The 21,587-nt window shown below is 34.0% G+C and overlaps 1 protein-coding gene across 1 annotated transcript; it reads left to right on the plus strand.

The window, feature by feature from the left end:
* The first annotated feature begins 1 nt into the window (after position 1).
* LOC132754099 (dentin sialophosphoprotein-like) lies at positions 2-21,086 on the plus strand. Its single transcript, XM_060744697.1, has 11 exons — positions 2-97; positions 5,477-5,635; positions 9,233-9,387; positions 10,064-10,155; positions 11,025-11,153; positions 11,400-11,589; positions 12,094-12,151; positions 12,636-12,768; positions 13,706-13,911; positions 14,536-14,645; positions 15,343-21,086. Exons 1-11 carry the CDS (start codon positions 68-70, stop codon positions 17,222-17,224), a joined length of 3,144 nt encoding a protein of 1,047 aa, XP_060600680.1. The 5' UTR covers positions 2-67; the 3' UTR covers positions 17,225-21,086.
* Positions 21,087-21,587: the final 501 nt, after the last annotated feature.

Below are 21,587 nucleotides of genomic sequence, written 5' to 3' on the forward strand. Positions count from 1 at the left end.
TTGCATCCTTCTCAATTAGCGTGGTGAAAGAAATCCGAGAGATTCCAAATGGTGTTTACAAATAGAAATGGCGGGTGCAAAGAAATATCCTGATCTGGTAATTACCACTTAAATAGCCATTTGATATCTTTGAAACACCCATGCTATTAAAATGAACATTTAAGTTCATCTAAATGTAAATCTGGCAACATAGAACTAGATCTACTTGAAGGAAATACTGCACAAATTATTTATGATCATTTCGGTCCCAAAAGTTTCGACCCATATCACCCAAGACGTTTTAATTGTGCAATCTAAAATAGTAAAATGTTCAAATATAATCATCAGTGAACCTCATTTTGCATTGTTTATAATAATTAATAAAGACTAAAGTATACAAGCAGAGAAAAAAACAGCGATAAGTAAAAATTGTCTGCAATGACTGTGTTAGACCACAGGTGCTAGTTGCATTGATTTGACCTAAAATGTGTTTGACCTTGTTATTTATACAATAAAATATCAATATATTAAAAAAAAAAAAAAAAAAAAATTTTTTTCACTGTTATATTATTATAGACAAGGTATCAACATTCAGGTGCGAAAAATTATGGGTACGCCGGTTATCTGTGTTAAAATTTTTCACCGGGCGGTAATATCGTCGGATTTTTGCATGGAATCAATGCACAATATATTTTTCTATTACAATTTACTATTTGCAGATCCCCAGTTAACCGCTATGTAATGTTATAAAGCCCGAAAGTAAGAAATCACCCAGGTCCGAAAGATGAGACCGTCATGACATGTACATTATAACCTGGTATTTACGCTTGAAATACATCAACAAAGAGATAAAATGGGTCGAATACACATGCAAACAACTGGATTTTACATACATTTTAATGGTGTTATGCTCCACAAGTCGAACTCAGTCCTATGAGCCTGTATTTAAAGAAATATTCTACATGTAGACGATATTTTAAGAAGGTAATTCCTACCGGAAGTATTCTCCGGCTTCCGTTTCACATACATTGACATAGAGCGAAACAGGGAACCAAGCATGTGTTGCGGAGAACACTTCCGATTTAGGAATAACCTTATACATGTAGAATTTTTCTTAAAATACGGGCACATAGGACTTAGTGCCACTCGTGGAGGATAAAACCATTTAAAAGTATGTAAAAACCAGTTGTTTGCATGTGTGTTTGACCCGTTTAATCTCTTTGTTGATGTATTTCAAGCGTAAATACCAGGTTATAATGTACATGTCATGACGGTCTCATCTTTCGGACCTGGGTGATTTCTTACTTTCGGGCTTTATAACATTAACTAGCGGTTAATTGGGGATCTGCAAATAGTAATTGTAATAGAAAAATATATTGTGCATTGATTCCACGCAAAAATCCGACGATATTACCGCCCGGTGAAAAATTTTTAAACACAGATAACCGGCGTACCCATAATTTTCGTACCTGAATGTTGCATACCTTGTCTATAATAAATATAACAGTGAAAAAAAAATTTTTTTTTTTTTTTTTTTTTTTTTATATATTGATATTTTATTGTATAAATAACATGGTCAAACACATTTTAGGTCAAATCAATGCAACTAGCACCTGTGGTGTAGACACAAGCAGACTTGCAGATTTAATTATTTTTTTATTTATTATACATGACTTCTTGTAAAAACTCACTGTAAGTAAAAACAGATGATATCAAACTAAGAAAAGCTCGACATTCTACTTAATTACTATTGTTTTGTATTTGTCTTCAGCAGCAAAGGTAAATAAGCCGAACAGGCACTCACATTTTGTGTCATTTATTAGGCCCATTCATATAATTGACCTTTTCGAAAACCTAGCTAAACACCGTTTTCCGGTACGTTACGGATTTAGCTCTGGGGAATTACACCAAATGAAGTACATAACACTATTACATGATATTTCAATTTTTCTATCATTTCTTTACCGTTTAAGGTGAAACAACTTGATGTGTTTGAAAATAATCAATGTTCCTTAATATTTATTGCCAATTGTTTTCAAAATATTAATGGTTTATAATGAAAATCAATTAAATTAAAACAGTCGTAGTGACATTTCCATAATAAATAGAGACATTTTCTGCGTAAACTTATGTATTAACTTTATTTTTTTTTGTACAGAATTATTCATTCAATCATATTTAATTATTTTCTTTCAAACAAAAAACTTTTTTTATTTCAATTTAATTAAAAACAGGCAAAAAACATAAAGTTCAATTTTACACTCAATTATAGGTGAATTCCCCAGAGCTATGTACTGAAAGTACTGGAGTACGGCTTTTAGCAAGATTTTCGAATTCGTGAATTGACAACATATGGAAAGTAATATTTATTTGAGAAACAAACCACATAAAATATAAGAAATTAACTTTTGCACTTTCATCTGAGCTAGAAACTGACAAGGAGTTATGCAAAAATTCTCTGATGGGAGTGGTGCACTATTATTTTCGTCTCGAAGACACTCTCATTACATTTCTGAATTCTCAAGGGACTCACTCTTTTTTTTGGACAAATATTCTGGCAGAGTTGTGAGTGGACTCCTTGTTCCTCGGATGATTTTGCATATTCCTTGTTATCTGAACTGTATATTATACAACTGAACGGAACATACATAAATATTTCCCAGAACATTCAGATGTCAGCATTCTTAAATACAGAGTAGTTTATTAACCTAAAATAAAATGCTATTAAAATAATATTAGATGACGCCTATAGATTTTAAGGTCCCTGGCTCAATGGTCAAGGTCACAGGGGCTTTAAGTTCAAAAAGCTTGTCCCTCAATTGCTTAAGAATGCTTTGGTCAACAGTCTTCATATTTGGCATTGAGGTTGGTTATGACAAGTAGATGACCCCTATTGATTTTGAAGTCACTAGGTCATAGGTCAAGGTCAGAAGGGCCTTGACTATAAAAGCTTGTCCGCCCAATAACTTAAGAATCCTTTGACCCACTGTCTTTATATTTTGAATTGAGGTTAGTCATGACCATTAGATGACCCCTATTAATTTTGAGGTTACTGGGCCAAAGGTCAAGGTCACAAGGGCCTTGACTTCAAAAATTTTGTCCGCCCTATAACTTAAGAATCCTTTGACCCACAATTTTCATATTTGGCATGGAGGTTGATCATGATCATAAGGTGACCCCTATTGTTTTTGAGGTCACAGGGTCAAAGGTCAAGGTCACAGGATTCTTGATTATAAAAGCATGTCGGCTCAATTGCTGAAGAATGCTTTGGTCAACAGTCTTCATATTTGGTATTGAGGTTGTTTATGACTAGTAGATGCCCCTAATGATTTTTAGGTTACTGTGCCAAAGGTCAAGCTCACATGGGCTTTTACTACAATTAGCTTGTCTGCTTAAATGCTTAAGAATGCCTGTCTGCAGTGAATTGATTTTGACATTTTCACATTTGAAGCATGTAGAATACATAACTTAGCAATGTACTGGCTTACTAACCTCAAATTTGGCAGGGAGGGCTGTCCTAGAGCCCTAAATGGCCACTGTTGATTCTGACAAAGTGGTTTGCGGGGGGGCAGGGGGGGGGGGGGTTTAAAAGGGGGTATTCACGCCAAGACAGTGACAGTTCTAGTATTAAAAGTGTCTAATAATAAAAGTGCATTAATAGCCCACAACCATAATATACATGTATATTTATTTTCTATATACATTGTACGTGTATGGGGGTATGTGATGCTAAATTATTTTTTTGATTAATTATTGATGGAATATTGGTTTCCTTCCTGAGCAATAACATGAACATGCTTTTTTTTAACTTAAGGACGTTTTCGGTAGTTTTTATATAGACAAAATTAAAACTGTTCAATAGAATTTCTTTAAACTTGGCATGTTGTTAGAAAAGTCATTTAAAGTTTACTGAACTTAGGGCTTGTTGTGCAAATAGAGATAACATGTTAATAATTATAATTGGCTATTAGATACTTTATTATTATTATACCCCCACCACAAAACGTGGGGGGAGGGGGTCTATAATGGATTCGCTTTGTCGCGTCGGTCGGTCCGTCCGTCTCCATTTTTGTGTCCACTCTATAGATCCTATACCAATTGAAGGATTTTCTTCAAACTTGGCTCAAATGTTTACCTCATCAAGGGGATGTGCAAAACCCATGTTGCCTATGTGTCAGCTCAAGGTCAAGGTCACAATTGAAGGTCAAATATCAAACACAATCAAATATTAGACAGTATGTTGTGTCCGCTCTGTAAGTCCTACACTACTTGAAAGATTTTCTTCAAACTTGGCTCAAATGTTCACCTCAACAAGGGGATTTGCAGAACCCATGTGTCGGCTCAAGGTCAAGGTCACAATTGAAGGTCAAATATCAAACAATCAAATATTAGACAGTATGTTGTGTCCGCTCTGTAAGTTTACACTAATTGACAGATTTTTCTTCAAACTTGGCTCAAATGTTCACCTCAACAAGGGAATGTGTAGAACCCATGTTGCCCATGTGTCAGCTTAAGGTCAAGGTCACAATTGAAGGTCAAATATCAAACAATCAAATATTACATGGTATGTTGTGTCCGCTCTGTAAGTCCTACACTAATTGAAGGATTTTCTTTAAACTTGGCTCAAATGTTCACCTCAACAAGGGGATGTGCAGAGCCCATGTTGCCCATGTATCAGCTCAAGGTCAAGGTCACAATTGAAGGTCAAATATCAAACAATCAAATATTACACAATATGTTGTGTCCGCTCTGTAAGTCCTTCACTAATTGAAAGATTTTCTTCAATCTTGGCTCAAATGTTCACCTCAACAAGGTAATGTGCAGAACCCATGTCACTCTTTTTTGGCGGCTTAAGGTCAAGGTCACACTTGAAGGTCAAAAATTGACTTAGAAAATATTCTCAAATTTTAACATGTAATTTGAATATTTCTGAAACTAGAAATGGTATTTGCTTGAAACTTAAAATATATATGAAGTGTCACAATTAAGATATGCTGGTCAAGTTTCATAACTCTGTATTGCATTTTGACAAAGTTATGCCCCTTTTTAAGTCTTTAAATTTACATACAATCAATACTAAACAATATGTCATGTCCGCTCTATAAATGCTATACTAATGGAAGGATTTTCTTCAAACTTTACTTAATTGTTCACCCTAACTGGGCAATGTGCAGAATCCATCTTACCCTTGTGCCAGCTTAAGGTCAAGGCCACACTTGAAGGTCAAAAATTGACTTATAAAATGTTTAGTACATTGGTAAAATGAAAGGTTATTTGTAACTGTTTTGAACATGATTTGATAATAAATATTTATACTATTACCTGTACAATTAGTCTTTTTTTCACCAGAGATAATTTCTTTTTATGTATTTGTGCCACTAAAGTTATTCCCTTAACCACCTTTCCAATTTGTCTTCTGTCAAGGACATTGGTGGGGGTATGAATCGCATTCAGCGATAGTTCTAGTTTTATAATGTCTTAGTTCAAACATTTTCAGAGATTTTTATTCATGCGAGGTTTAATCAACCATGAGAGAGATCAAAGATGTCATCATTATTTGAAATCTGCAGCAGAGTGCACATCAAGGGCAGTTGTATCTCTAGAGTTAGCTGATGAACCTATTAGATCAGTAAAACAAGCCAGGAAACTTGAAGGGGTATGTCAAATACAGAGTGTTCACTAGCCATGAAATCATGAGGGTCATTTTGACTTAAGTTTTACCGACTACAAAGTCAAATCCCAATGATTTTGACCCTCCAGTTAAAATCCTGAGCGTCAAGTCAGGCCTTTTGGAAATTTGAAGGGTCAAAGAGTCATTTCAAGGGTCAAATGGCCACCCTGAAATAGTTTATTTTGTTATATGTTACATGACATACCATATATTTCAACTTATTCTATTTACATATAAAAGTGAGTCTTCCATAAAGAATGGTCTGTAATACCATTAATAATTATGTTGATAATATTTAGTATCATACATGACATGAAACCACAACAGAATTAGGCCAACCTTAAAAAAATGTTTGTTTGCAGTAACGCGACCGACTCACAAAATTTGCACCTACTCAAAAATTTTTTTCATGGTCTGGATAAAAAAAAAAATTTTTGAATCAGAAAATTATGCCTTGTGCTTTGTTTTCGTTCTTTAAAAGGTTAATAGAAGAAATAAAATGTAGGTCTTATTAAATTAGAATTCAGTTATCAATTTATTAATTGTTACCAGATTATCAAAGCATATATTGTCCAGCATTTTGAAATTCCATGTTTATTTGGGAGTACAGTTCAATAAAAAAAAAAAAATCGACCTACCTACCTACCTTGAAAATTCTGGGTCGGGTTACTGCAAACAAACATTTTTTTAAGGATAGCCTTATATATGGATGTTGTTGTTAGGTGTGTAATACATAATATTTATATAAAACAGGGCTTCCATTTAGTGTGAAAATTTGGAAGTCAGAGACTGCAAAATGTCTTGACATTTGAAGTCGCATTATATCACGCCCGGCAAACTGTCGCTCCACTTCAAAATTGTGGTGTACGGTAAAATGAGCGAACGGCTTTTCCGAGATAGAGCTGAAGGCCGATTTAAACGCCTAATTGTAAGTATTGTTTATGTTTTTGTCTTGTTATTTATTTAAGTTGTATTTTTTTCGAAAAACGGAAAATGTGGTTCCGTGTAGGATTGATTTAGGCTTCCAATGATCTAAGATGTTACAAAAAGAAAATTATATTAAGCCCGGGAGAACTTTTCTCCCTGACGAAGCGAACGATGATTTGTAGAATATTGAACTTCCCAACCATAGAAATGCCATACCTTTCGATTTCTTGAAAAAATGTATTAGTAAATTATCAACTCGTTATAAGAACTTGGCCTTCGTGCAAAATAAATTACTCCTGAAGGATTTCTTAAATTTGTAAACCGATATTTTTCGAAAGTAGTGGAGTGAAAAGGCGGGAGATGGAGCAAAAGGTTCGATGTTGAGCGCAAGGCGATATAAATTTGACCTATTAGGAGGAGCGTAGTCAATGATTTTTATAAATAAAAGCTATAGAAGTTAAAATAGACATGATCAAGTGTTAAGACCGATATATATATATATACCTTTTAAAGAGAACTAATAAAGTGTGATATCCTTTCAACGACTATAGCGTAATAAATGTAATCGCGAAGGTGTCACCTATGGCTGCCGTGTAGATTCCATTATTTATGTTCGAAATTTGGATGAGGCCCGACCATTGAATCATACACATGTATGCATGGCATAATACAGGATGCCACTTATTCGAGGTCAATCATGATTATTGACACGGTTATTTACATTTAAAAACGTGTGTCCGTGCAAAGTGAGGCAGAACTCAGTCGGTGTACGGACTAAATTATCAATAATATAATAGACCTAGTTATAGTAGAAATTTCTACTTACACTTTCAGACGAAAGTAATAAACTAAACAACAATGCTAACTAAGGGAGGAAGTATCTTGAAACATAATTGGAACACGTGTTATATCCTTATAACGACTGACACCTTGTCAACCATTTTCATAGCGATTCCCCACCTTACAAATTCATGAAAACGTGGCTTATTTGTGTTTTTGCTCAGAACAGGTACGTTAGAGCTATTAATTACAGAAAGTCATTGTGAACTGAACTTGGTAGTAGTGATCCATTTAATTTAATATGTTCCATGCATTGCATAATTTTGTTTCTGTTCTGCACCTTGAATATCTAACTTTCGAAAAACATAACATTTTGGCATGAACAATCGAGTTACACGTACCTGCTCGGAAACATTTGTTCGCGGTAGAACTAAAAATATTCGATTTTGTCGCATTTGCACGGACACACGTTTTTAAATGTACATAACCGTGTCAAAAATCATGATTGACCTCGAATAAGTGGCATCCTGTATTATGCCATGCATACATGTGTATGATTAAATGGTCGGGCCTCATCAAAATTCGAACATAAATAAAGGAATCTACACGGAAGCCATAGGTGACACCTTCGCGATTACATTTATTACGCTATAGTCGTTGAAAGGATATCACACTTTATAAGTTGTCTTGAAAAGGTATATATATCGGTCTGAACCCTTGATCACGTCTATCTTAACTTCTATAGCTTTTATATGTAAAAAATCATAGACTACGCTCCTCCTAATACGTCAAATTAATATCGCCTTGCGCTCAACATCGAACCTTTTGCTCCATCTCTTGCCCTTTCACTCCACTACTTTCGAAAAATATCGGTTTACAAATTTAAGAAATCATTCAGGAGTAATTTACTTTGCACGAAGGACAAGTTCTTATTACGGGTCGATAATTTACTAATACACTTTTTCAAGAAATCCGAAAGGTATGGCATTTCTATGGTTGGGAAGTTCAATATTCTACAAATCATCGTTCGCTTCGTCAGGGAGAAAAGTTCTCCCGGGCTTAAAATAATTTTCTTTTTGTAACAGCTTAGATAATTGGAAGCCTAAATCAATCTTACACGGAACCACATTTTCCGTTTTTCGAAAAATACAACTTAAATGAGTAACAAGACAAAAACATAAACAATACTTACAATTAGGCGTTTAAATCGGCCTTCCGCTCTATCTCGGAAATGCCGTTCGCTCGTTTTACCGTACACCACAATTTTGAAGTGGAGCGACAGTTTGCCGGGCGTGTATATAGGTAAAGAAGGAAAGCATTATATTTTGGAAGTCAGGAGTAAATGACACCCAAACTTTCACTAATGGAAGCTCTCAGTCTGTATTCATCATTTAAATGTTCATACTAAATTACTTAGAACACTATCAATTTTTTTTCCAAGCAATATTTTACTGGAATAAAAAAAATTTATTTCTTTTCTTTTATTATCATTATTTGGAAAATGTGCCCAATTGTAGGCCAATCCACTAAAGTGTATTACCTGTTGGAAAGGGGGTGTCCGTGGCCCAGTGGTTAAGTTCGTTTACTTCAAACCACTTGCCCCTCACTGCTGTGGGTTCGAATCCCTACAGGGACTTTGGATTTGTTTATGTGAGGAAGCTATCCAGCTATCTTACGGAACTTCGGTGGTTCTACTCAGGTGCCCGTTCGTGCCTGAAATAATGCACGGAAGGGCACCTGAGGTCTTCCTCCACCAGTTAAGCTGGATCAGCGCCATATGACCTATACTGTGTTGGTGTGACATAAAACCCAATCAAACAAACCTATTGGAAATATTTTAGATAGAATATGATTAACTTTTTTTTTTTACTTCAGATTGGATGTGAGACTTGCTCAAGACTGACCAAGCTAGAGAAAGAGAAAGAATTTAGTTGCCTAAGGCCTTTAGGTGGACGTTTTGTAAGCAGTGCAGGAGGTATTCTTGTTGCTTTGTTAGATGCTACAGAGGAGGCCAGACATAAAGATAATTGGTTAGTTTATTATTTTGTTTAGTATAGAATAAGATATAGTAACAGAGCAGTATTCAGTAAACCCTTTAATTTAGAATCTGATAAATGACTAATAGATGTTATCCGCATTGCAGCAAATGTGGGTTTTCCCCCAACTAATCCCAGGGTACAGTTTCACAGTGCATTACCATTTACAATAGAATGGTCAGTACTAATATGTTAACCAAGTTGTAAATGTTACTTGTGCCCCAGGATTGGAAGTGGAAAGCCGACATTTCCCATGTTTCTGAAAATCAATTGTTTTATATATATTTTGTAGCTTTTTGTACTAGTTTTATCCTATTTCTAACTTTGAGAAAAGTATGACTGTACAAAACAGCACTGATATGGCTACAAACTAGATGACATACATGTATAAAGAGGATATTGAATGAGTGTAAGTCTAATACTGAATTTATTGAACAAATGAAATAAAATGATATTATGGGAGCCTCTGGCTATATATAAAACAGTAAAAGTTAAAATAACAAACCTTTGCTTAATTTATGTAATTTAATTATACCTCTACCGGTTTCACAATAACATCAGGAGGATAATGAAAATGAAAATATATGTAAGATTGATTTAAATCTATTTAGAAACACTTTACAAAATCGGGACGTAATATTACTATAACTATAACATAATTTATTTACAGCAGTCCAGGTAAAGTGATTTTAGTTCCTGAAGATAAAGTGAAGAGTAGAGCTATCAGACTGACAGAAGAACAATTTACGGACGGCACTAATGGTTGGTCGCTTTTTTCTGCTCTCATGTGCATTATATACAAAAAATATGTATCTGAAAAAGAAACATTGTTAATTGTTACAACCTGTCAAAATAAGTAAAGATTTGATCATGCACGTTTTATGCTCTTAACAAATTATCAACTGAATAACTCATAATGTGAGTGCTTGTAATTAATTAATAAATTTACTTTGAGTGTGGAGTAGTCAAAATCATTAGGTAAGAGGTATTGATATAGTCATGAGTTAGGGATTTCATTTAATGAAATTTGATTATATTATTAATTCAATATGATTATAACTCTTAACATGCAAGAACTGACAGTGTGTAGCCTTTGCCATCAGTATATAGCCAGTTTAGTCTAACCAGTGGTAGCTCAAGTTTTGTACTTTCATATTAAAATCCCTTCAAACTATGAATGGACTGTTCCAAATTTAAAACGAGACAAATCCATTACAAATTGAAGTAGGTTAAAGGTTTCATTTATGACTTTCATAATCTGAGCCAGCCTGCAAATCAGTTAGAGCACGAGACTTGTATTCTCGACATTGTAGGTTCGATTCCCGGGCTGCCCACTTAATATTACTGATCAGTCTTAAGTATGAGACTTTAAATCAAGGTCCCATGTATGAGTGCTTAAACACTTGGCATGCTAAAGAACCAGGAGATGCTTCAGGAATTGGGGCATCTTTCAGTATCTTGCACTATCCTCCAAAATCTAAAATGACTAAATACTCTTCTGGAGTACTGTCCTTGTTCTTTAGCATGCTAAGTGTTTAAGCACTGAAACTAGTCTCTATACTTGTTGTGTAGGTTTGCCAAGGATAAAATTTAAAGACATTAAACACGTTAATCTGATCTTAATTTGACAGAGTTTTGTAAAGCTTGGTGGCGTCTGGAAGTGTTAATAAAAAGAGGATATATACGACGAAGAAGTCAGAAAAAATCACCAGTGTTACAACTGATGCCTTTAGGAAAGGACATTGCTTTAAGATTGAGAGGTACATGTATAGCTATTCTATTAATCGTAAAACAAAATAAAAGTTCACATGTAATGAGAAATTTAAAAATATGATATTGACCCCAAGATAACTTTCAGATTATTAGGATATTTCATTATTACTTTGATTTCAGCAGAATTGTGTTATTAAAAATATTGTGTTTCCGTCTTTCACTATAGTAACATTATTTAATGATATTATAAATTTGAGCAATTTTTTTATTTAATTTTTATTTTCATGATTTAGCTCAGAATGGTTTGACTACAACTGTACCAGATATAAACCAGGTATCAGACTCATCATGTTCTGTTCCTAGACTTCCTTCCTTGTGTAAACCAGGGGAGATAAGTCAGACAGCGACAGGGGAGGTAAATGCTCAGTATCCTAAACCAGAATTAGAGGATTCATTGTACACAAATGATGATGGTAAAGATGGGTGAGTATTTTTCTCATTTAGACATATCTACAGAAACAGCTAGACTTAAGTTTCTTGAATTGTCATGTATGATATGAAGGGTCAACAGGGCATTGCCAAGCTATCAGCAGGGGCCGAAATAAGGCCCAATTCCCAATCCAAAATAGCTTCTTATTTTTCTCCCAATTTGTGAACAAAAATAAAAATTCCCAACAGCAGCCCAAAAATATTAAACTGTTATTATTTCTGAGAAAATTTTGAATGTTTTGACATGCTTTTATTAAATGGTGACAGGTTATATTATATGATTATAATATATATGTTAAAAAAATCATGTATTATTTAATTTTTCCACTTTTCAAAATTTCTCAAATTTCCTAAAATGTTGAATATTTTTTTCCCAATTTATGCCAGGGGCCTTATCCCAAAATAGCTGGTAAGGGCACATGTAAATTATAACTATGTCTGATAAAAATATATATTGTTGAAATAATTGGATGTTTTATTGTTGTTGTTTTTTTTCAGTGTTGTTTTATTGGTTGATAGACGAGAATTGGGAGGAGAGAAAAATGGTCTAGGGGAGGTAATTTATAGATTTTATTATTTTAGATTTAATGCTTGATAACAATAACTAGGGGTGTTATGTTTAAAAGGGTTTGGTTCGATTTTAACAAAAAACAGGTTAGAAAATACAGAGGTTAGTATAAGACCAACAGCTGAAGAAACTTTAGATTGGGTTTTAACATTAAGCGTATAACATGGTTATTTTAAGTCGCTGTTTAAATGTTTAGCATTTATGTAAACCACAACACCCCTAAAAAAATCTGTATGCTTGTTATAGTTTATGTCACAACTTGTTTGCCAAAAAAAAAAAGAAAAAAAAAAGGATTTAGTCACCAACCAACCCTAATAAAAAAAGAGATGTTCCAAATAAACAACTTCGAAGACTGACCCTGCCCTGTCCTTCATGTTAATGTTTCTCACCATTTATTTTAAAGCAGAAATTAGCATTTTTGTTTTTTTAAAAAAGGTTATGAATTGATTTTTTTCTATTTCAATGATTTTAGCTGTGTGGGTTGTTAGGTAACAGAGGAATATGTTATAAAACTCAACATCTTAAGACTGGAGATTACAGTTGGATGTGGCGAGTGAATAACAAACAAATTATTCTACCATGTCTGGTAGAGAGGAAAAGAGCTGGTAAGAACTGTTTATTTGTCAACTGAAAATTCTATAAACTGTAAAGATATAGAAGATATTTGTTTAGTTCAGTGTAAGATTGGAATATATTTCACCGAGTGAGCACCAAAAGATATATTTCACGAGTGGCGCAGCCACAAGTGAAATATGAACTTTTGGTGTTCACAAGGTGAAATATATTTTCATCTTACACTAAACTATACAAATTTTCTTTTTATTTTACATGTATGCAAAGAAACATTTAAAAAGTTGTTTTAACCTTATACTAAATGAAAAGCGTGCCAAATAATAATACAACATGACATCATTTACGACGTCACATCACGTCAGTAAGTTGGTTTCAGTACTGTGCATGCTGGTATTTCACTGAAATAACGTAACAATCTTTATTCAACACAGTGAAAATTATCAAATTGATAATTTCACAGTTTCAAACAGTGAATTATCAGTTCTTTATTTCACTGATATATTTCTATAAACTACCGATAAGCATGTAATAAAATTATATTATATTATTAAAGGAGCTCCACTAAGGTCGAAAGCCTAAATACATAAAATTGAAATTCTTGCTTAGATCAAGCATACATGTATCACTTAAAATGGAAAAAATCTACAAAGGTAATAAACAAAATATGCTCTGAATGATCTGAAAATCTGCACACAAGTTATTGGTCTAAACCAATTTAAGTTGTACACAAGTCTCTGAAAAATATTTCTAGTCCTGTTGTGCAAAAAAAAATCCTCAGTGGAGGAACAGTGCAAGCTGTTTGCTATTCAGTCAGTTTATATTTTGAAAATTTTCTTCATAATATGATTGAAAGATAGACAATTCCAGATAAAATATTTCGCATGGAAAGGAGCATTTATAAGAGGGGGTGCATTTGTTAGGAAATTATTGGTACCGTATAATGTAGATTATGTTGTATGTCTTCAATAGATGATATAGTTCGTACATTGATGGAAGGCCGGTTCTGGTCTCAGGTCAACAAAATGAAGGAATGGAAACAAGATTTCACCAGGAAAGGAATACAATGTGCGGTACATTATATACTGGAGAGAAAACCAGAGGAATATGTTGTCAAGTGTGAAGATGGTTGTCAAGGCATTGTCAAGTGTGGAAATCCGACCTTGACACAGGTCAAGGTAAGTCACTGATATCTTACACTTGTTTATAAATATGAATTCAGTTGTAATTGTTTAAACAAGTGTGGAATAAATTACACAGGTCAATGTCCGTTATTGTCAAATGTAAAAATGTTATTTTGTATGGTGAAGTTTTGTTATTGTTCTGTGCTTTTTTAAGGGCCAATTTGGGGTAAAATTTCGATGAATCATTTTCTAAAATTGTGAAAAATTTTTTTTGAAATATGTCAAGGTGAATCACTTTCAAAAGCAAAATTGCCTTGGAAATATATGTATTTAGTGGTAGATCAATGTTTATTGTCAAAATCCTACTAAGTAGAGAAAGATGATTATAGAAGAATGGTTTGCAAATTTGACCTTTCGACACATTAAACTCTTGTTAATATTACAATAATTAATATTTTGTTCCCATTTATTTCGAGAAATTGAAAGTTACAGATGGAGGATCAGGTTTGTGCTAGTAAACTGATGGCTGGCTTTTGGTATGTGGCAGAAGCATTGACCTTGTGAATAAAGTGTCTGGCTCTCCACCCAAGAATGCAGAGTTTGAACCCTACTCGGGTCAATGGGAAGTTTCTTGTTATGACTTGTTTAAAAATTGTATGAATATTTTGTTGTTTGTAGATGGTGATAGAGGATTTAAAGAAACATCCTGACTTACTGGTGAAGGAAACTGATAATCTCAACATTACAGTGATACTGCTGGCATCTCTTACTGCTGAATTAAAGGAAAGGTTGGTGGCAGTAGTAGCATTATCTGTTAATAATTCAGTCATTGTCCTGTATACATTCAGAAATTTTTCTCTATCTCAACCCTGGCATTGGCATTAACAAATTGCTAAAGTTTTGGATTCAGCTCAACTTTTTAATAAAAACTGAAAAATTTAATATGAAACTTCTTAAGGTGATTACTTAATGTCACTTGCCAAAACCTGTGTCATTGAATTTTTATGCCTTCCTGATCTGTCTGTCACATAACTTTAACAGTGACATGGAAGTCCTCCAACCTACAGCCCCCAAACTTCACAGATGCATATACTTTGATGACCTCTACCTTTAAGGCTCACAGAGGTCACTGAGGTCACAGGTCATGGTCATCAGAGTCAAGCCCCCTGGGGGCATGTCATTCATTCTAACAGAGCACTTGTACTGAATTGTTTCTCGCTTGTGAACTCATATAGTTTTATGTTCTAAATCCTCAGCCACGTGACATATTCACTTGAAACTTCATTTATGTTTTCATGACACATCTCTTCATTATTCCCCTTTATAAACTTAGAAATTTATTGTCCACTTTTAAAATATTTGTCTACATATAAAATATTTGTCCATATTTATTTTATTGACTTGACACCTCATGCTTAATTTAAGTAATAATGTGTTGAAAAATATGATGGTTTGAAGGAAATGTATGTTTTTTTACCATTACAGGGTTAATAAAGGTGATTTTGACGAGCTGTTAAAACTAGAGGACTCTATGAAGAAATCTCAATCATGTCAAACTAAAACTTCTACTGATGAAATTAACAATGTTTGGAATAAACCATCAGCTGGTAAAGTAAAGTCAACTACCAATTCATTGTCATCTGATTTAAGATTTGATGAGGAATTGAGACTGGCTATTGAGATGTCCAGGGCTGAAAAGAATAAAATTGATGAGATCTTGGAAAATTTAAATAGTTCAAAGAAGACACAGCATGGTCATTTAAATGTTTCAAGGACAAAAGCGAAACATACCAGTAGTAAAGGCTCTAAAGAGAGTAATAAAGTAGAGAGTGATTGTGTTGTTATCGATGACGATAGTAATGATGTTGTTGAGGTTGGCAATGTCATTGTTGTTGATGATGACGATGTTGATGATGATGATGATGATGATGATGAACTTGCTTTAGTTCTGGAAAGATCCAAGTATGACACATGTAATAAAACAGAAGGTGTGGCTGATGTTGCTAAAGGTGGAGCTATACCTAAAACCCGACCCCTGATGCAGTACCACTGCAGTGAGGGTGGATCCCTGAACTACCCAACTCCCAGTAGAACTGCCAGAGAAAATCATGCAGCCACGTACAGGCCCAAAATAAATCAGAGACAATCTGTACATAGTGTTGATTCTCCTAAGCAGGGTGGAAATGATGCTAGGTCACAACCCTTGACATCAGTGCCATGTAATAAAGGGTCACCAGCTATGTTCAGATCTTCAAACTGTACAACAGATGTTAATGAGAGTGTAAAAAGTTTCCAAATTCAAAATACTTATCCTGGTATTGACAATGAAAGTAATAAAACTATTGATTTGTTAAATGAATCTCATACGGAAGAAAATACCAAATTGGTGAAAAGAAAACAAAGAAAGAAAGATTTTGTTTTCCAGCCAGATGAACACTGCATAGAAGAATCGTCTGTTAATGATAGTGAACTTATACCTAAGAAAAAGCCCAGGACATCTGACTTCAATTTTACCCCATCCAGAGACTGTATAGAAATAAATGTAGTTCAGACGTCAGTTGACAAAGATAATAAAAAAAGATGTAAACGAAATGCTGGAGGCAAGCTTGGTAAAGGATCTAAAAGTAGAAAAAGAGAAGATGAAGCACTATATAAAGTAGTTGCAGAGTCAGACATGGGTGACTCTTTAAATATGGAACATACAGACGGCATAGAAGGTTTAGATGTTAGTGAAAAGGCAAGCAAGGTTGTTGAAATTTTAGAAAATGATAACAACAATGGATATTGTTCTGATGAAGATATTTTTGCTGACACTGACAGTACAAACGATAATCAGACCGTAACATCGGTGGAAGAACGTGATAATGAAGAGAGAAATAATGAAATTTATTCAGGAAATGTGGATAATTCTGGTCAAAATGGTGAATTATCATTGTCTCGAGGTAGTGATAGTCAGGATAGCTTGCCGGACATTGATCTTGATATCGCTACACCTGTTAAACACACATCGGACACAGGTAATTCCAAAATGATGAAAAGTAGTCCACAGATTTTGATTCAAGATGCATATACATGTGGTGCCAGTTGTTCTAATACCAACACGAACAAAATGAATTATGATGGTTATAAAAATATTGACCAAAAATTAGATCACTCCAGGTTTAGTTCAGGGCAGGAACGAATCGATTCCGGATACGACTCAGATACTTTGAATGTTAATAACAGTGAGATAGAAAATAAAGTAGAGCTTGTGATGTCAGTGTTACCTCATATAGGAAGAAATTCCATTAGGAAAATGTTGAAGAGTTGTGGTAATAATGTGGAGTTGTGTGTTACACAATTCTTGGAAGGAAATGATGAAATGTAAGATGACTCAAAAGTGGTTGATATTGACAAATGTTGTTGTTTGAATTTTAAAACAAGAAAATATCTAGTCATTGTTGTTGTTTTCTTTAGAACATCAAATAATGGTGATTTTTATAGCATTTTTGTACGTTTTGTATGATACATCGATTTTTCTCTTTTTTTGTTATATGTTTAGTTTTGTAGGTTTAGTTTATGCATAGTCTAGTCATGTAACTAATTGAGCATTGAGAGAGCCTTGGATCATTAATGTTGATATGTAACTGTAACGGTTCTACAAAACTGAGTATTGTAACACCTGGTGGAGTGGAGGGACAGGTGTAATGGTGGGGAGGGTGAAACGGAGGTAGTACATCTTTCAATAATACAGCTGGAGATTTCACAATTTAACTTCCTAAATGTTGACAATCATGTAACCAACAAAAACATACAGAGATGCCAGCAATCAAGAAATGTAGATAGTCACTTTATCACTTAATAAGTATTGCCAACTTTATGCCATGTAGAAGATAACCTTTAAAATAGTTACTCACATGGCAAATCTAGTTATATGGCAGGAAATATCTAATAGGCATCAGGTGGTACAATGATTCAACAGTTTTTGATTTGTCATCTAAGATTTATTAATTTGTTGTTATGACAATTTAGGGTTGTTGTTGATTTTTGCTTTTTTTCATACGTAATGAGAGATGGAAAGGATAAATCAGCTCAGACTGAAAGCTCATGTTTATTAAGACATGAAATGTTTGTTACTTTAAGAAAACATTTTGGTTTACAGTGAATGTTTTATCTCCCTTTGTATGCAAGACGAGAAGTTTTAGGTATTTGACTCTGAAGTTATTTTAGAATGAGTGATTTTATCTCCTTAATTTGTTTGTGAGTTTTTATTATGAAAAAAATCCAAAACATTTGATTTTCTGTTATATTTGATGTATTTAGTCATTAAAATAAACTTTAATTTGTCATTTTTTTAAAGGCATGAATATTTGATGTTGTTTTATAAGACATAAAACGTAAGATTTTCTTTAATATTTGAATATATTTTATCTTCAGAGCCAACTCTATATTTGTAATTTTGTAAAAGCATGTCTTTTTAACACCGAGTTTCTTTTAATAAGGAGTGATTTTTTTGTCTTGTTCATTCATTAGTGACTTTTAATCATGAAAATATTTGATTTTCTGTTATACATGTATTTGATTAAATTAATTAGTCAGTGGTTCTACTCATTTGTGCCTAAAATAATGAACAGCTGGCCACCTGACGTCTTCCACCAACAGTAAAGCTTGAAAGTATTTGAGCCGTGTCATGACAAAACCAACATAATGGGTTTGCGACCAGCATGGATCAAGACCAGCCTGGGCATCCGTGCAGACTGATCAGGATCCATGCTATTCACTATCAGTATCTCTACTTGTAATAGGGTTTTTGTAAGCGAACAGCATGGATCCTGATCAGACTGCGCGGATGTGCAGGCTGGTCTTGATCCATGCTGGTCGCAAACGCATTATGTTGGTTTTTGTCATGGCGCAGCTCATTTATCTGTACACTCTTGTAGGTGCCCTTGTGGTTAATTTTTTTGTATGGTATTTACTCAACTTTAAGACAAGTTGCTCATAAGTTAGGCTCTATATTTTATTGTAAAATCAGAATGTATTTTCATTTTCTTTCATATGGCATTAGTTTGATGTCTTTGATAAAGCTTGAACTGTTTTGTATCAAATTTGAAACATCTATACTCTATTATTTTTTTCTGTCTGAGAGATGAAATTTTATAAAATGTATAGCAAATATTAAATGATTGAAACATGACATTTTACTAACATGATTACTAGTATTTGGTAATATCTTGATATCCCCAAAATTGATAATAATGGTCAGCTAAATAACTACACCCTCTTGTGATGGAGGGGCTGAAGTATCAGAATTGCAGCCACCTTTTATCCCTGCCGTTAGCTAAAATCATCTTTCCTGATTTGTCGCCATATGATCTTAAATAAGTTTTTTAGCTCACCTTAGCTTGCTCAGGGTGAGCTTTTAGGATCGGTGAATGTCCGTCGTCCGTCCACAATTGCTTGTGAACAATCTAGCGGTCGCATTTTTGCCTCAATCATCATCAAACTTGGTCAGGGTGCTTATCTAGTTGAAGCTCGGATGAGTTCGAACATGGGTCATCTCGGATGAAAAAGTAGGTCACTGGAGCTAAAAATAGAAAAACCTTGTTAACACTCTAGAGGTCACATTTTTGACCCAATCATCATCAAACTTGGTCAGGATGTTTGTCTAGGTGATAGCTGGGATGAGTTCGAACATGGGTCATCTCGGATGAAAAAGTAGGTCACAGGAGCTATATATAGAAAAACCTTGTGAACACTCTAGTGGTCACATTTTTGAACCAATCATCATCAAACTTGGTCAGGGTGCTTATCTAGTTGACAGCTTGGATGAGTTTGAACATGGGTCATCTCGTATGAAAAAGTAGGTCACCGGAGCTAAAAATAGAAAAACCTTGTTAACACTCTAGCGGTCACATTTTTGCATCAATCATCATCAAACTTGGTCAAGATGCTTATCTAAGTGATAGCTCGGATGAGTTCGAACATGGGTCATCTCGGATGAAAAAGTAGGTCACTGGAGCTAAAAATAGAACAACCTTGTTAACACTCTAGAGGTCACATTTTTGCATCAATCATCATCAAACTTGGTCAAGATGCTTGTCTAGGTGATAGCTTGGATGAGTTCGAACATGGGTCATCTCGGATGGAAAACTAGGTCACAGGAGCTAAAAATAGAAAAACCTTGTTAACACTCTAGTGGTCACAATTTTGACTCAATTGCCATCAAACTTGGTCAGGAAACTTGTCTAGGTCATTGCTGGGAATTAATCGAACATGGGACATCTCGGATGAAAAACTAGGTCACAGGAGCTAAAAATAGAAAAATCTTGTTAACACTCTAGTGGCTACTGTTGTGATCCAAATATTCTGTTAATTGGTCTGAAAGTTTGTTTTGATAATTTCTAAGTCAAGATCGAACATGGGTCATCTTGGATGAAAAACTAGGTCACACCGCCCAAATATGGAAAAACCTTGTTAACATTCTAGTGGTCACATTTTCGACTCAATTATCATCAAACTTGGTCAGGATGCTTGTCTAGGTAATTGCTTGGATGAGTTCGAAATCGCATGTGAAACTAGGTCACCGGAGCTAAAAATAGAAAAATCTTGTTAACACTCTAGTTGCTACTGTATTGATTCAAGTATCCTGGAAATTGGTCTGAAAGTTTGTTTTGATGATTTCTAGGTCAAGTTTGAATATGTGTCACCTGGGTAAAAAACTAGGTCGCACTGCTCAAATATGGATAATCCTTGTTAACACTGTCACATTTTTGACTCACCTGTCATGAGACTTGGTCAGAATGCTTGTCTAGGTAATTGTTTGGATGAGTTTGATAAGTCAGGTGAGCGATCTAGTTTGTTTTTCAACCAAACAAACATAAATCCAACCAAACAAAGAAACAAAACCTAAAAGCTTGACAAATCCTTGGAAGAAATTCAGCAGGGTAAATGTTAGTGTTTATTTTTCTTGGTTAGTTAACATGGTTAATATAGAATTATTGAAATCTATATTCATTCCAACTTTCACAGCAACATGAAAAATTTATGATTATAAAAAAACGTAAGTTAATTGTGTCACAATATGAAAACATACTTCTCTCATTGAAGTTAAGTTCACAAATTTTATGAATGCTTTTCATATGTTTATACCTTTGTGTCTTGAAAGCATGTTTCCATTCACAATAAATAACTGTATTACTGTCATTACTAGCTATATTTGTTAATTGATAATAAACATAAGATAAACCCAATTTGCTTTGTTACTGTTCTGCTAAAACCCCAAGTAATTCAGAAAACAGATTAAAAAAAAAAACGAAAGATATTGCCTAGTGGGGACCACACTCGACGTTTTTTTCTTATTTCTGAAGTCAAACACATCAGAGAAAGGATATTTTTGTAAAGAGGACTGCATCAAAACCTATTCTTTATTGTAACAAACAAATTAAAATTTCATATATGACCTTGAAAGTCCAGGTCAATTAAAGCTGCATGCCTTCAGATGAGCCAAAATATTACAAGAAATTCAATCTTTAGAAAAATGTATTAATATCTTAGCAAAAGTAAAAATATTCAATATTAAATTAATTATTTACATGTTATGTGCGTTTAATAACTGATTTTTCAGTATCAATCACTATTTCTACTGCGTTACTAACGCAGTTAGAGGTATTTATGTATATTTTGAAATCTCAGTTATATACGTCGATTGTAAGTGCCGATTGTAAGTGCTGTTTGCAATGTGTAAATTTCTT

Source organism: Ruditapes philippinarum, unplaced genomic scaffold, assembly GCF_026571515.1.
Source record: "Ruditapes philippinarum isolate M1 unplaced genomic scaffold, ASM2657151v2 ctg466_1_1_1_1, whole genome shotgun sequence".
Classification (NCBI taxonomy): domain Eukaryota; kingdom Metazoa; phylum Mollusca; class Bivalvia; order Venerida; family Veneridae; genus Ruditapes; species Ruditapes philippinarum.

Coding starts and splice junctions, on each gene's coding strand:
- LOC132754099 (XM_060744697.1), top strand. CDS start 68: ATGGCGGGTGCAAAGAAATATCCTGATCTG. Junction 98..5,476: donor CAAAGAAATATCCTGATCTG/GTAATTACCACT, acceptor AAACATTTTCAG/AGATTTTTATTCATGCGAGG. Junction 9,388..10,063: donor GCCAGACATAAAGATAATTG/GTTAGTTTATTA, acceptor ATTTATTTACAG/CAGTCCAGGTAAAGTGATTT.